The sequence below is a fragment of the Urocampus carinirostris genome, chromosome 17 (assembly GCF_059441175.1).
Source record: "Urocampus carinirostris isolate Australia breed hairy pipefish chromosome 17, RoL_Ucar_1.0, whole genome shotgun sequence".
NCBI lineage: Eukaryota > Metazoa > Chordata > Actinopteri > Syngnathiformes > Syngnathidae > Urocampus > Urocampus carinirostris.
In genome coordinates this window covers 2449674-2463938 of record NC_142365.1, presented here as the reverse complement: position 1 = coordinate 2463938, position 14265 = coordinate 2449674, and the positions used below count along the sequence as shown (strand labels likewise).

At 42.6% G+C, this 14265-nt stretch overlaps 1 protein-coding gene across 2 annotated transcripts in view; it reads right to left on the bottom strand.

Annotated features, from left to right (window-relative positions):
- Nucleotides 1-13682, bottom strand: part of fgfr4 (fibroblast growth factor receptor 4) — a 33251-nt gene extending 19569 nt beyond the window's left edge. Inside the window, exons 1-3 of one of the 2 annotated variants that reach the window (XM_088320519.1) lie at nt 13144-13682; nt 10419-10610; nt 65-252 (exon numbers count right to left, since the gene is read on the bottom strand). In XM_088320519.1, coding sequence (XP_088176645.1) covers nt 65-252; nt 10419-10509 — 279 coding nt within the window. In that variant the 5' untranslated portion in view covers nt 10510-10610; nt 13144-13682. Of the gene's footprint in view, nt 1-64; nt 253-10418; nt 10611-12819; nt 12949-13143 lie in introns of those variants that run through there. The other variant, XM_088320520.1, reaches the window with a different exon arrangement.
- Nucleotides 13683-14265: the final 583 nt, after the last annotated feature.

Here is a 14265-nt window from a genome sequence, read left to right as displayed (position 1 = left end):
AAAACAACTTCGTTTTAGCCATACTACCGTAATAAACTAACCAAACGAACTGATGGCTGCTCACCGTGAGGGGTCTAAGGTGCGGAGGTCCTCCTTGTCCCCTGCCCGGCCCCCGGAGCTCCGCCTTCAACCACTGCACCTTGGTGGATGCGGGCCGGTGGACTTTACACAGAAGCTTCGCCTGACCGGTTACCGTCACCGTGATGTTATCAGGGTAACCTGGCACTATCAGTGGTCTGGACATCCGCAGATCTGTGAGGTGACATGAATGAGATTGTTAGAGTTAGCTTCGAATCAGAGTCCTGATCAATGTCCCCTGTCATTTTCCTTACGGGTCTGAGCGTTCACACAAAGTCGGTGAGCAACGCTTGAAACAACAGTGAGCAACGGCAATCCCTAGTGTGGCAAGATAATTAATCATCAAACATGTCCAAAACTTGACATTTTGCTGAGTTTCCGGCAATGCAAAATTATTTTTTTCTCTTTTGAATGAATTGACGTCGTTTGTTCTTACATTTCGTTCACGAGATATCCATTTTTTTTAATTTCCTGATATATTTTGTCGCATAATATTAACATTTTTGGGGGCTTATTGAGTCGGTTGTAAGATACCGAATTGTACTTAATCACATTTTTGAGTGGAAGTACAATGTTGGAAACACGATTCACTTAATATCATTGGAAATAATTTGAATGTAATTTTTCCGTGTTTTCTTTCTACTTTTTCTTAAAATTTCTTTAAAAAAAATCTCATTGTGTTTATTTTTTCCGAGCTGTTACCTTTTTCTTTTTGTTCTCTATTTACTTTTTTCCTACGTTTCTTTCTTTTCTTTTTTTCTGGCTTTTTTTCGAAATTTTTCCTTCTTTTTTTCTCTTCCTTTTGTTTCTTTTTTTCTCAGCTTTTCACTACTTTTTCATTTTGGTATTTTTTTCTTTTTTGTTCTATTCCCCCCTTCCTTTAAGTCATTTTATGCATAATTGTACATAATATTTGGTCATGTGGCCGCACGGCGGCGCAGTGGTTAGCGCATGTGCGGCACAGTTCTAAGGTCTTGGGAACCTCCTGTGTGGGTTCAAATCCAGCTACCGGACTTCCTGTGCGGAGTTTGTATGTTCTCCCCGTGCTTGCGTGGGTTTCCTCCGGGCACTCCGGTTTCCTCCCACATTCCAAAGACATGCATTTCAGGTGGATTGGCCGGTCCAAATTGTCCCTAGGTGTGAATGAGCGAGCGAGTTGTCTGTCCCTGTGTGCCCTGCAATTGGCTGGCAACCAGTTCAGGGTGTCCCCTGCCCACTGCCCGATGATTGCTGGGATGGGCTCCAGCACCCCCGCGACCCTACTGAGGATAAGCGGTGCAGCTGATGAGATGAGATGAGATTTGGTGATGTTGGGATTAAAGAAGCAAAAACAACCTGAAGAGCCGTTTAGGACCCGAAAGAGCCGGTTTCCTTTTAGTGAGCCGAGCCGAAGAAGCCGGTTCTCGACCAACTCTACTAACTTTACTCAACTTCGTTCTACTCTGACTCGACTTCAAAATACCGCATTTAGGACACAACGTCAGGGGAACCCGTGTATTTTGACCTTCATGCAATGTAACTTTGACTTAAGTCACTTCTTAATTAGTAATTTTGATCCCTCATTTTTGTGCGCTGGCTAGATTTTCTGCGCTGAGAATGGGCAAGCAGTCCGCAATTGCGCACGCGCGCAGCTTAGAGGGAACACTGGTCCTAATCCTGTCCTGAGGGTGTTAAAAAAACAATAGGCGCACATCCTACTGGTTTAAGTTGGCCTTGGAAACATCCGGCATGTGGAGTGCACGGTGTACCCATCGTATCGAGTCGGCTCGACGCCAAGAGGAAGTGGGGATAGAGTGGCGCGATAACCTGGCTACTATCGTGTCACCATCGGCCACAGTGGCCTCCATTCATCGGGTCACTCGCTCCATTCATGTACTCGCCCACTCGCACTGCTCGAGACGCGTACGCTTCCCGGCCGGGGACCTCCATTACCGCTCAGTCACTCAGAACGCGCAATTTTCTGTTTGATTGCTTCCTGCTGGTGCTTCACAGTCAAAAGGCAATCTGTTCTCCTGTTCTCCACTATCTGTAAACTGTAAACGCATTCACAAACTTCGATTAAATCTAAGCTTAAAACACACTTCTACTCTAAAGCATATGCATAACCTATACTTTTTGTGGACAATATCGGTTTTATTTGTGATTGCAACATCTTTTGCCTGGTAATCCTGAAAGGGGGATACCACATGTCCGGTCCCTTCTCAAGGTTTCTTCATTTTCCTCATGTTGAGGTTTTTTGAGTTTTTCCTTGCCCTCATGTAGGTTTTAGATCAGGGGATGGTGTAATAATAGTCTGAAATAATAGTCTCTGCAATAACCCGTGCAGCCCTTTGATACTCTTTGTGATTAAGAGCTATAGAAATAAAAATGACTTGACTTGACTACTAAGCAGTGTTCCCTCTAAGCTGCGCGCGTGCGCAATTGCGCACTGCTCGCACATTCTCAGTGCACAAGAAAATCTAGCCAGCGCACAAAAATCAGGGCTCAAAATTACTAATTAAGAAGCGACTCAAGTCAAAGTTACAGTGCATGAAGTTAAAAATACACGGGTTCCCATGACGTTGTGTCCTAAATGCGGTATTTTGAAGTCGAGTCGAAGGAGAACGAAGTTGAGTAAAGTTAGTAGAGTTTGTCGGGGAACCGGCTTCTTCGGCTCGGCTCACTAAAAGGAACCGGCTCTTTCGGGTCCTAAACGGCTCTTCGGGTGGTTTTTGTTTCTTTCATCCCAACATGACCAAATATTATGTAAAATGATACACAAAATGACTTAAAGGAAGGGGGGAATAGAACAAAAAAGAAAAAAACACCAAAATGAAAAAGTAGTGAAAAGCTGAGAAAAAAAGGAAACAAAAGGAAGAGAAAAAAGAAGGAATAATTCGGAAAAAAGCCAGAAAAAAAGAAAAGAAAGAAACAAAGGAAAAAAAGTAAATAGATAACAAAAAGAAAAAAGTAACAGCTCGGAAAAAATAAACTCAATGAGATTTTTTTAAAAGAATTTTAAAAACGTAGAAAAAAAACCCGGAAAAAAAAAGTTTGTGTTGCATTCAAATAATTTCCAATGATATCAAGTGAATCTTGTTGCCAACATTGTACTTCCACTAAAAAATGTGATTAAGTACCGTTCTGTATCTTACAACCGACTAAATAAGCCCCCAAAAATGTGAATATTATGCGACAAAATATGTCAGGAAATAAAAAGAAATAGATATCTTGTGAAAGAATTGTAAGACGTTTGTAGGCCGTACAACCTTTGCAATCGTACATGAGTCAATTCATTCAAAAGAGAAGAATAATTTTGAATTTCCGGAAACTCAGCAAAATGTAACTTGATGTTTTGGACATGTTTGATAATGACTTAGTTGCCACACTTGGGATTACGGTTGCTCATTGTTGTTTCAAGCGTTGCTCACTGACTTTGTGTGAACGCTCAGACCCCTGGAAAATTACAGGGAACATTGGTTCTAAGTGTGGAAGAAAAACCAAAATCCAAAACAGTTGGGAACAGGCATGGGAACACAAATCAGTTTTTTCCTAAAGTTTAGTAGAATTCGGGTTCCGAGGACCCGCGCTAATGAACTTGCCGGGGCACGGCCAGCCGTGCCCCGCCGTTGAACTTGCGGCGAGGTGTGAATCGTCACCTAGAGGCGAAGGGGCCAAACAAAACAAAGCCCAAACAGCAACAGACCGCAAGACAGACGGCCGGGCGACGGACGGCAGTGTAACTCGCTGTCCGACGGACTCGATTGTGCATGAATTCAAAGGCGAGAGCTGCCGGGTGTCGGAACAAGAACGGAGTCGGAGTGGCCCCGGAGCCTTTCAACTTCGTCCGTGGGAGAAAACGGCCTCGCGGCGGTCCCGACTCGGGGTCTGACCAGCAGATGCCCTCCCGGACGGGTCAAGAGAAAAAAAGCCGGGCCAATATTGAAGATTCTTTGGCACGGTCACCATCCTTTGATAGTTCCCTCGCCATTAGGACCGCAAATATTTTACTGGTTTTGCTGTTCTTTGTCATCGTGAGTCAAGCACAGACCTCTGCCAAGATCCAGGGTTGGGTAGGGTTACTTTAACTGGATTACTTTCAATTACTCCAATACCGAATATGCTAATAAAAGACAAAAGAAACTAAATAGGAATAAAATGACTACATTTAGTGCAGGCTTGGGGAGTAATGGAATACATGGAACGGCAAAAAGCTGTTTGGAGTTATTTTAATTTTGTTTCTGACGCATTTTATGTCCATTTTGCCGGAGATCAAAGAGATCAAAGCCAGGAGAGAAAGCTTACCACGTGTTGTGAGTCATCATTTTATTCATATTTAGTTTATTTTGTCTTTTATTAGCGTATTTGGTATTGGAGTCATCCAAAAGTCATTGAAAGTAATCCAGTTAAAATAACCCTACCCAACGATAATGGTCTGTGCAGCCGTTTTAGATGTCCCTCTCAAGGTTTCTTCATTTTCCTCATGTTGAGGTTTTTGAGTTTTCCTTTGCCCTCATGTCAGTTTTAGATCAGAGGATGGTGTCATCATAGTCTGTGGTTTGCAATAATCTGTGGTCTGTGCAGCCCTTTGAGACTGACCCTTCTCAAGGTTTCTTCATTTTACTCATCTTGTGGTTTTTTGAGCTTTTCCTTGCCCTCATGTCGGTTTTAGATCAGGGGATGCTGTCATAATAGTCTGTTTTTTGCGCTAGTCTGTGGTCTGCAGGGTTGGGTGGGGTTACTTTAACTTGATTACTTTCAATGACTTTTGGATTACTCCAATACCAGAAATGCTAATAAAAGACAAAGAAACTAAATAGGAATAAAATGATGACTCACAACACGCGGTAAGCTTTCTCTCCTGGCTTTGATCTCTTTGATCTCCGGCAAAACGAACATAAAATGACTCCATTTAGTGCAGGCTTGGGGAGTAACGGAATCCATGGAACGGCAAAAATGATGTTGGCAAGCTGTTTAGATTTATTTTCATTTTGTTTCTGTCGCATTTTATGTCCGTTTTGCCGGAGATCAAAGCCAGGAGAGAAAGCTTACCACGTGTTGTGAGTCATCATTTTATTCATATTGAGGTTTTTTTGTCTTTTATTAGCATATTTGGGATTGGAGTCATCCAAAAGTCATTGAAAGTAATCCAGTTAAAGTAACCCTACCCAACCCTGCAAATAACAAATACTGTCCCTTTAAGAAGAGCGGAATGGTTTTATTACTCAATCGAGTTGGATACCCTTGCGCTAATAGTTTCATTCCACAAGTGGATGCCCTACGTTACACACTGTCACTTTAAAAATCCTGAATCATGTACATTCCCATTTCCGGATGCATGACTTGGGGGGCTTTTCACATCAAAAGCGTCTCTTCTGTTTGGAGGAACGAGCAGAGTATCATTTAGGATTTTGCAAATCAAAGGTTTCTCTTATCGCTTTGAAAAGTTAAGGTGAGGACACCTGAGTTTTCTCCTTTATGTGGTCTCCACATAGCGAGTTCCTGGGGAAGGTAGGAATGTGTCCTTGAAGGCTTCTTCTATCTAAGATCTTCAATCGTCTGTCTGGCAAATAAAGTGGGGACGCCGTCTGGGGAGCAAGCCTCAGCTAGCTTTGCCCCAGGAGAGAGAAACACAGACCCTCCACCTTTCACATCCTCAGGAAGAATTCACTCGTGTCTCCCCCCAATAAAACATTTTGCTTGTTTTATCCTCCTGAGTTGAGCGGGTCCAAAGTCTGGACTGAGGGCCGGTTACGGCCCTTGATCACATTTTTACTGGCCTTCCAGCAGAGTTCCCTCTAAGCTGCTCAATTGCGCACTGCTCGCACATTCTCAGCGCACAAGAAAATCGAGCCAGCGCACAAAAATCAGGGCTCACAATTGCTAATTAAGAAGCGACTTAAGTCAAAGTTACAGTGCATGAAGTTAAAAATACACGGGTTCCCCTGACGTTGTGTCCTAAATGCGGTATTTTGAAGTCGAGTCGAATTAGAACGAAGTTGAGAGAAGTTAGTAGAGTTTGTCGAGAACCGGCCTCGGCTCGGCTCACTAAAAGGAACCGGCTCTTTTGGGTCCTAAACAGCTCTTCGGGTTGTTTTCGCTTCTTTTTTTTCTGGCTTTTTTCTAAATTTTTCCTTTTTTTCTCTCGTCCTTTTGTTTCTTTTTTTTCTCAGCTTTTCACTACATTTTCATTTTGGTATTTCTTTCTTTTTTGTTCTATTCCTCCCTTCCTTTAAGTCATTTTGTGCATAATTTTACATCATATTTGGTCGTGTAGGGATTAAAGGAGCAAAAACAACCTGAAGAGCCGTTTAGGACCCGAAAGAGCCGGTTCCTTTTAGTGAGCCGAGCCGAAGGAGCCGGTTCTCGACAAACTCTACTAACTTTGCTCAACTTCGTTCTACTTTGACTCGACTTCAAAATACCGCATTTAGGACACAACGTCAAGGGAACCCTTGTAATTTTACCTTCATGCACTGTAACTTTGACTTAAGTCGCTTCTTAATTAGTAATTTCAAGCTCTCATTTTTGTGCGCTGGCTAGATTTTCTTGTGCGCTGAGAATGTGCAAGCAGTGCGCAATTGCGCACATAGAACTACTTTTTGTTAAAAATTAGTGCAAAGACCCACTTTCATTTACATTTCTAATACAGCAACTCAGCTAGATGACTTGCAAAATAACTATAAAGGTAGCTTGATAGTTAGCTAGAAAGGTAATCAGGTAAAGCTACTGAAAATAGCGATCTAAAACAGTAAAAATACATCTAAATATTTGCATTGATTGGTAACTAGTGCAAAAGGTCAAATTTGTAAGGGTCTACTTCCCACCACCAGGGGGCCCTAACTGGCGCTTCGATCTACGGACAGGTGTGTCCAATGATCACACACCTGTGCCCAATCATCCTGCAGCTTTTAAAAGGACCTTTTTGTGCAGTAATCCCGGTTTGGTAGATTTGAGTTTATGTGTATTTTCCTGTGTCATTTTCACTTCTATGCCAAGTTAGTTTGTTACTTTGTTCCTTGCAGTTACTATTTCCAGTTTCAGTCATTTCTAGTTTAGCCTTTGTCAAGTTTGGTTTTTGTTTCTTGTGAGTTTCATTGTTCTCACTCCTTTGTTTGGTACTTTGGTCCCCATTTTTCTTAATAAATACCGTCCTTGTTTTGAGAACCTCTGCCTGCAGTCCCAGCCTCCCCCACATGGGTTCACCCACACCGCAAATCATAACAAAATGTAAAAAAATGTCTTGATAGCTAGCTACAGAGCAATCAAGGTTACAAGATAGCCAGCTAAAAGAAACCTGCACATGTTTTGTTCATTGACTTTATAAAACCCATACATTGGGATTTAGTTTGTTGAATTTTCTCTAAAATAAATGTAAAAAAGATGAATAAATGTGTTTAATACAGTAGAGCGCTCGTCTTGGGATCAAGAGATCGCAGTTCGAATCCTGGCTCCTCCGTGTTACATGTGGAAGTGTCCTTGGGTAAGACACTGAACCCCTAATACCCCAATTAAGCAGGTTAGCGCCTTACATGGATGCAAGGCCGCTATTGGGAAATGTGAAGCACATTGTAAAGCGCTTTAGGAAGTCTTGACTTGAAAAGCGCTATATAAATGCAGATCATTTCATTTCATTCTACTCTGTTATTTGCTTAAAATAATTCCCTGACTTGAATCGATTTTAAATTTACTTCTTTGAATTTCTAACAATTGATCAGAGTTTTATCGGGTTTAAAATTTGGAAACAGGGTTAAATAGGCTCAGTCCCTTGACCAGAACATGGCAATGAGCCCATCACTGATTAGCTCTTTTCAGAACAGGTCCCTTGGGGGGACCTCAGCCCTCTATGTTGCTTTAGCACTTTGTTTGAAAAGCATCAACGAGAAGAACAAGGCCCCAACCCCTCTTGCAACCGCCTTTTTCCTCCTCTTCTACTCGTTCTTCTTTCCGTGCCGAGCGTCACATTCCCACTTCCGAGCCTCGGGCCATCGCAGCGGATCAGGTAGCACTTCCACCCCATTATGCTCTTCATCTCATGGGAGGTGAAGCTTCTTGGAATTGACAGTGAAACCACTTGTAGGGGGCTGAAAACTGCCTCAATGACGTCTCTATAGCGGGGAGTGAGGGGGTCCAAGACCCCAAATTCAAGCCAAATATGATAGCATTCCCTCAATGAAGGACAGGATCGGCTTAAACACCATGAAAAACACTAGATTTAAAAAGACAGACATTTTTTCTACTGTTTCTTCAGTCAGATTTTGTCATATTTCTGCACTAGTTTTAGAGTATTGCTGTACTTTTTTTTTGAAGTATATTGCAGTATTTTTGTGGTATTCGTGTCTTAATATTTGTCTCATCTCATCTTATTAGCTACACCGCTTATCCTTAGTAGGGTCGCGGGGGTGCTGGAGCCCATCCCAGCAATCATTGGGCCGTGGGCAGGGGACACCCTGAACTGGTTGCCAGCCAATCGCAGGGCATACAGGGACAGACAACTCGCTCGCTCAGTCACACCTAGGGACAATTTGATTTTGGTTAGGCCAATCCACCTGACACGCATGTTTTTGGAATGTGGGAGGAAACCGGAGTGCACGGAGGAAACCCATGTAAGCACAGGGAGAACATGCAAACTCCGCACAGGAAGTCTGGAGCTGGATTTGAACCCACGCAGGAGGTTCCCAAGACCTTAGAACTATTTGTGTTGAAGTATATTTGTAGTATTTCTATTGTAATATTGATGTTGCAATATGTTTCTATTATAGTGTTCCTTAGTGGCATTTTTGTAGTATTTCTGTAGATGATACCTTACAAACTGTTGTATTTTCCTTTACAAAATACAAAATAATCTTACACCATATATTTTTTTTCAAACGTGTTTATGTATGTAGTTTAACATGTTATATTGTACATGTGTTTCGTTATATCATATATATTGTTCATTAACATTTTGTAGTGAGATCCTGAGTTGCTCGACATGAATGAGGTTCATTATTAAAAAAAAGTACAAAAATGAAGTAGCTTGAATGTTCACAGTAGAAGGAAAAATACATGCAAATAGAATTAAGTAGAATTTTCTTATTCAAATTATGAATTTGTTTTCTGCATTAAATTATTGTTGGTAATACACTGATTAAAGGGATAACCACAAACCTGTCTTTTTTCATTTTCTCCTTTTATACTTCCTTTTTTCAACTTTATATAACATAATAATTCGTAATATTATGCATCAAAGCAAGTGAGCCGTTGGAGAGCCGGCTCTCTTTAATGAGTTGAGCCGAAAAAGCCGGTTCTCTGAAAAGAGACGGACTTCCTTTCACTACACAACTACCACGGAATGATGCATGGTGGGAAATCCCCAGGCAGCAGAAGCATGCGCACAGTAGCATCAAACCGCTGGCTTCATTTGCAACGAAAAATACGATACCGAGATAGAGGCTACCGCGGCGAACTCGTTAGACTTGATTAATTTGCCGTTTCGTGATAGTCGGTGTATACCGAATGGTACCCATAATTGCCAAATTTGCCTTTTTCCGTACAGATTTTCTCGTACGTTGTACACGTCTTAAAATGCATAATAAATGTATTTTTTCGGCAAAAACGTTCAGGTTGACAGGTATGATGATGTCATAGTGGCCTGTGAATCCCTTTAAGACTCTGGGTGAATATAGGGGTCACAAATAAATGAGACTCTACTTTGGGGTAATTCCGAAAAGCGGGATTCTTCTAAACCTGAGACGCATGTGCACACCAGTTAAGGTACTCCAGGGACTACCTTCAGGCTCTTCAGCCAAACCTTGGCATTTTCCTGATCAAGTGGAATCGGATTCTGTCACAATCACCCGGATCGGGAACACCTGTGCTCAGGATTTGGCACCAACAGCCAGGACAGCTGATTGGCGCACCCTGTCCATTTAAATCCTCAGCTTCCGGAAACAAGCTGTCTGATTGTACTATGCTACCTGTTGCCATCTGCTCAGAAAGCCCTTGCCTGCTTCCTGTTTTATTCTACTTGATCTCCGTTGCCGACCCGTTTCCGAATTTGCCTACGACCTGCCCTGTCCATCTGACTCCTGATCACTCTTCCGAATACGACGACGCCCTTCTTCTCCAGCCTCGACCAACAACACAATGATTACGCCTGTCCACGACCATTCCCGCCAAGCCTTCGCCCGCCTGTCAAGCTTCGTCAATCCGTCAAACAACGGATCGAAGAATCACGTCTTGTCATTCCTTCCTTCCAATAAAAACCAAGAAACGAGTGCAAGCGATCTCAGTTTTCATTCCGTCTGACAGATTCGAGCAACGTCACACCAGACTTGAACAAAGATCGCCGACATTACCCACAAAACCCAATTCCGTACCTCTCATTCTTCCCGGTCCATCGCGGGATCTGGCGGGGACTCTGTCCGAGCAGCAGAGCAGAAGCAGGCACAACATGCAGACCCTGGCCATCTCGATCTCCTTAGCGTTCCTTCAAGATGGCGATTTATACGTGGGAAGCCCGCAGTCGGCCTCACGCGCCACCTCCTGACATCGGCGATCCAACTTGGAACCTGTGGAGACCGGACAAGGAGAAGGCTTTACTCCTGGTATTCTGCACCACGCGAATCAATGGGACACTGTTTGGACTGGGAGCAGCTACATTCTTAACCGGATGACCTGCGAACTGCCCCGCTGGTCCTTCACTGTCCTTCATTGTCACCGTGTCATGAATAAGGAGAGGAGCTGTTGTTTGTCAATGGACGGTGCTCAAGGCCAATCGGGGATAATGGGTCCCGACTGAGGAAAAACACTCCAAATTTTCCAGGGAGACGCAGCTGCCTGCCCAGTTCGATTCCAGTGCATCATCTTTGATGTTCACTCTCTCCGTTAAGAATCAGTATACTGTTCCAATAGTTCGTCGCTAATCCATTATCAAATCAATTCCTCGAAAAAATCATCGTACGGGTACCTGGAACAGAGGTCTCCAAGCTTTTTTCAAGATGAGAATTACTTTTTGTTACAAACAGGGTTGGGTAGGGTTACTTTAATTTGATTACTTTCAATGACTTTTGGATTACTCCGATACCAAATATGCTAATATGAAATGAAAATGAAATGATTTGCATTTATATAGTGCTTTTCGAGTCGATGACTTCCCAAAGTGCTTTACAATGTGCTTCACATTTCCCATTAGGGGGCATTAGGGGTTCAGTGTCTTACCCAAGGACACTTCGACATGTAACACGGAGGAGCCGGGATTCGAACCTGTGATCTCTTGATCCCCAGACGAGCGCTCTACCTCCTGAGCTAATGCCGCCCCCAATAAAAGACAAAAGAAACTAAATAAAAATAAAATGACTAAATTTTGTGCAGGTTTGGGGAGAAACGGAATACATGGAACGGCAAAAATGCATTTTGTTTCTGTCGCATTTTATGTTCGTTTTGCCGGAGATCAAAGAGATCAAAGCCAGGAGAGAAAGCTTACCGCGTGTTGTGAGTCATCATTGTATTCCTATTTAGTTTCTTTTGTCTTTTATTAGCATATTTGGTATTGGAGTAATCCAAAAGTCATTGAAAGTAATCCAGTTAAAGTAACCCTACCCAACCCTGCAGACCACAGACTAGTGCAAACTACAGACTATTATAACAGCATCCCCTGATCTAAAACCAACATGAGGGCAAGGAAAAACTCAAAAACCTCAACATGAGTAAAATGAAGAAACCTTGAGAGGGATGCACAGACCACCAGGGTTGGGTAGGGTTACTTTAACTGGATTACTTTCAATGACTTTTGGATTACTCCAATGGCAAATATGCTAATAAAAGACAAAATAAACTAAATAAGAATAAAAGTACTAAATTTTTTGCAGGCTTGGACGCAGTCAACCATCATTTTACTGGAAAATCACAATGACCCAGCACTGGTGAAGGATTTTCAGCTGGAGACCCCAGCTCTAGAGCCTTATTTATTTGGCTTTAGAATTGTAGGGGTTGTTACTTTAACACATTTTGACCGTTTTGTGGTCTCTTTAAATACATTCCTTTTGGGGGAATTGATTTTGACTTGACTCTGATGTTTTGTTTTTCATAATAATCAATTTTCCTGCAGTATTTTTCAACACGGTACCAAATTATTCACTCATTTGCCATCAAAGTTTGTAGCCTATATTGGTTTTAGGAGCTATTTTTCTGGTTTATAAGCAGGGTTGGGTAGGGTTATTTTAACTGGATTACTTTCAATTACTTTTGGATGACTCCAATACCAAATTATGCTAATAAAAGACAAAAAAAACTAAATATGAATAAAATGATGACTCACAACACGTGGTAAGCTTTCTCTCCTGGCTTTGATCTCTTTGATCTCCGGCAAAACGAACATCAAATGCGACAGAAACAAAATAAAAATAAATCCAAACAGCTTTTTGTCGTTCCATGTATTCCATTACTCCCCAAGCCTGCACAAAATTGAGTCATTTTAATTATATTTAGTTTCTTTTGTCTTTTATTAGCATATTTGGTATTGGAGTAATCCAAAAGTAATAGAAAGTAATCCAGTTAAAGTAACCCTATCCAACCCTGTTTATAAGACACTGCATTGAATAAGATGATATAGTTTGTGTCTATCCGTTTCATCAACAAAATAATCCACGGTTGAATTGATTATTTGAATAATCGCTTTTGCAGACCTACAAAAAACCGAAATGCAAATTATATCTCGGGTTATCTGATTTTATTGTCCCGAAAAACAACCCGTCAACAAAAAACAAGATAAAGCGGCACCTTGTTAATCCCTCATGTTAATTTCTCGTCATTTGCATGCTGTCTGCATTTTTTGGGGGTCATTTGAATGAAAACTCCACCCAAAAGTGAAAAATCCCACGTTTGTTTGAAGGCTTTGTGGGGATTTGAAGCGACTTGAAGTTGCGAACGGACCATAAGTCCAAACTCCGCACACGCACGCGCTTTTACTCGGGTTCAATGTCTAAAGAACTCAATAGTTTGCTTTACTCTCACAAACAAGTCTATTGAACTTGAATTGGAAAGCAAATGGTGGCCAAAATGCCCGAAACTCAATAATTGAATGAAATGAATGAAACAACGCACCGAAGCTCGAGTAAGTCTCCTTGCAGGCTGTTTGCTGGTGTTCACTCCTTATCCCAGTCTTTGGAAACCGAAATCCCTGTTTGGCTCATGTAGTCCACTTGTGCCTTTTTCAACAACAACCCCCCCCCCCCAAAAAATCAAGTTTCTTAAGTGGACTCTTGTACTCGTTCGCCTATAAATCCATGAGAAGGAGCATCCGCCGTTGCCTTCGACCCCCTCGAGTGGCGACAGCTGCCGGGTCTCTGGTGCGAGAAGCCGGGGAAAACCACTCAAAGTACATCCATAGAGGGGCTCGATAAATGCTCTCCTTTTCCTCGGGTACCGTGATCCGCTTAAGCGGCTGTACACCGGGTGAGTCCCGCGGTTGGCTTCGCCGCTGCGTCTTTACGCTGCGTCTTTACGCAGCGTCCTCGGATCTTTTCTCTCCTTGTGACTCGGATTCCTTTTCTCCGCGCTGAAAGTGGAACGGAGAGAATGGAGAAGGTTTGTGTGGCAGGCAGCTCGCCTTCGACTGCACTGGCGCTCGCTACTACCAGCGCGCGGCCACAACAACAATGGTGGAAGTGGCCGGGGGGGAGGGTGCTTACGCGCCCGCGTGCGTGTGCGTCTTTGAGTGACAGAGCAAGAGGAGGGGTGCACTTCTGTTACCCCAGGGGCGGGTAAACTACGGCTCGGGGGCCACATACAAATCACTATCTTCCAGATGAGCTTTGATTACGGATAACACGAGTCTTTGATAAAGGTCCTAGCACAGACCCTTGAGGGACTCCACAGGTTATTCTCATCAGGGTTGGGTAGGGTTACTTGAACTGGATTACTTTCAATGACTTTTGGATTACTCCAATACCAAATATGCTAATAAAGGACAAAAGAAAAGAAAGATGAATAAAATGACTACATTTTGTACAGGCTTGGGGAGTAACGGAACACACGGAAGGGCAAAAATGATGTTGGCAAGCTGTTTGGATTTATTTTCATTTTGTTTCTGTGGCATTTTATGTTCGTTTTGCTGGGGATCAAAGAGATCAAAGCCAGGAGAGAAAGCTTACCGTGTGTTGTGAGTCATCATTTTATTCATATTGAGTCCCCTGCCCACTGCCCGGAGATGGCTGGGATGGGCTC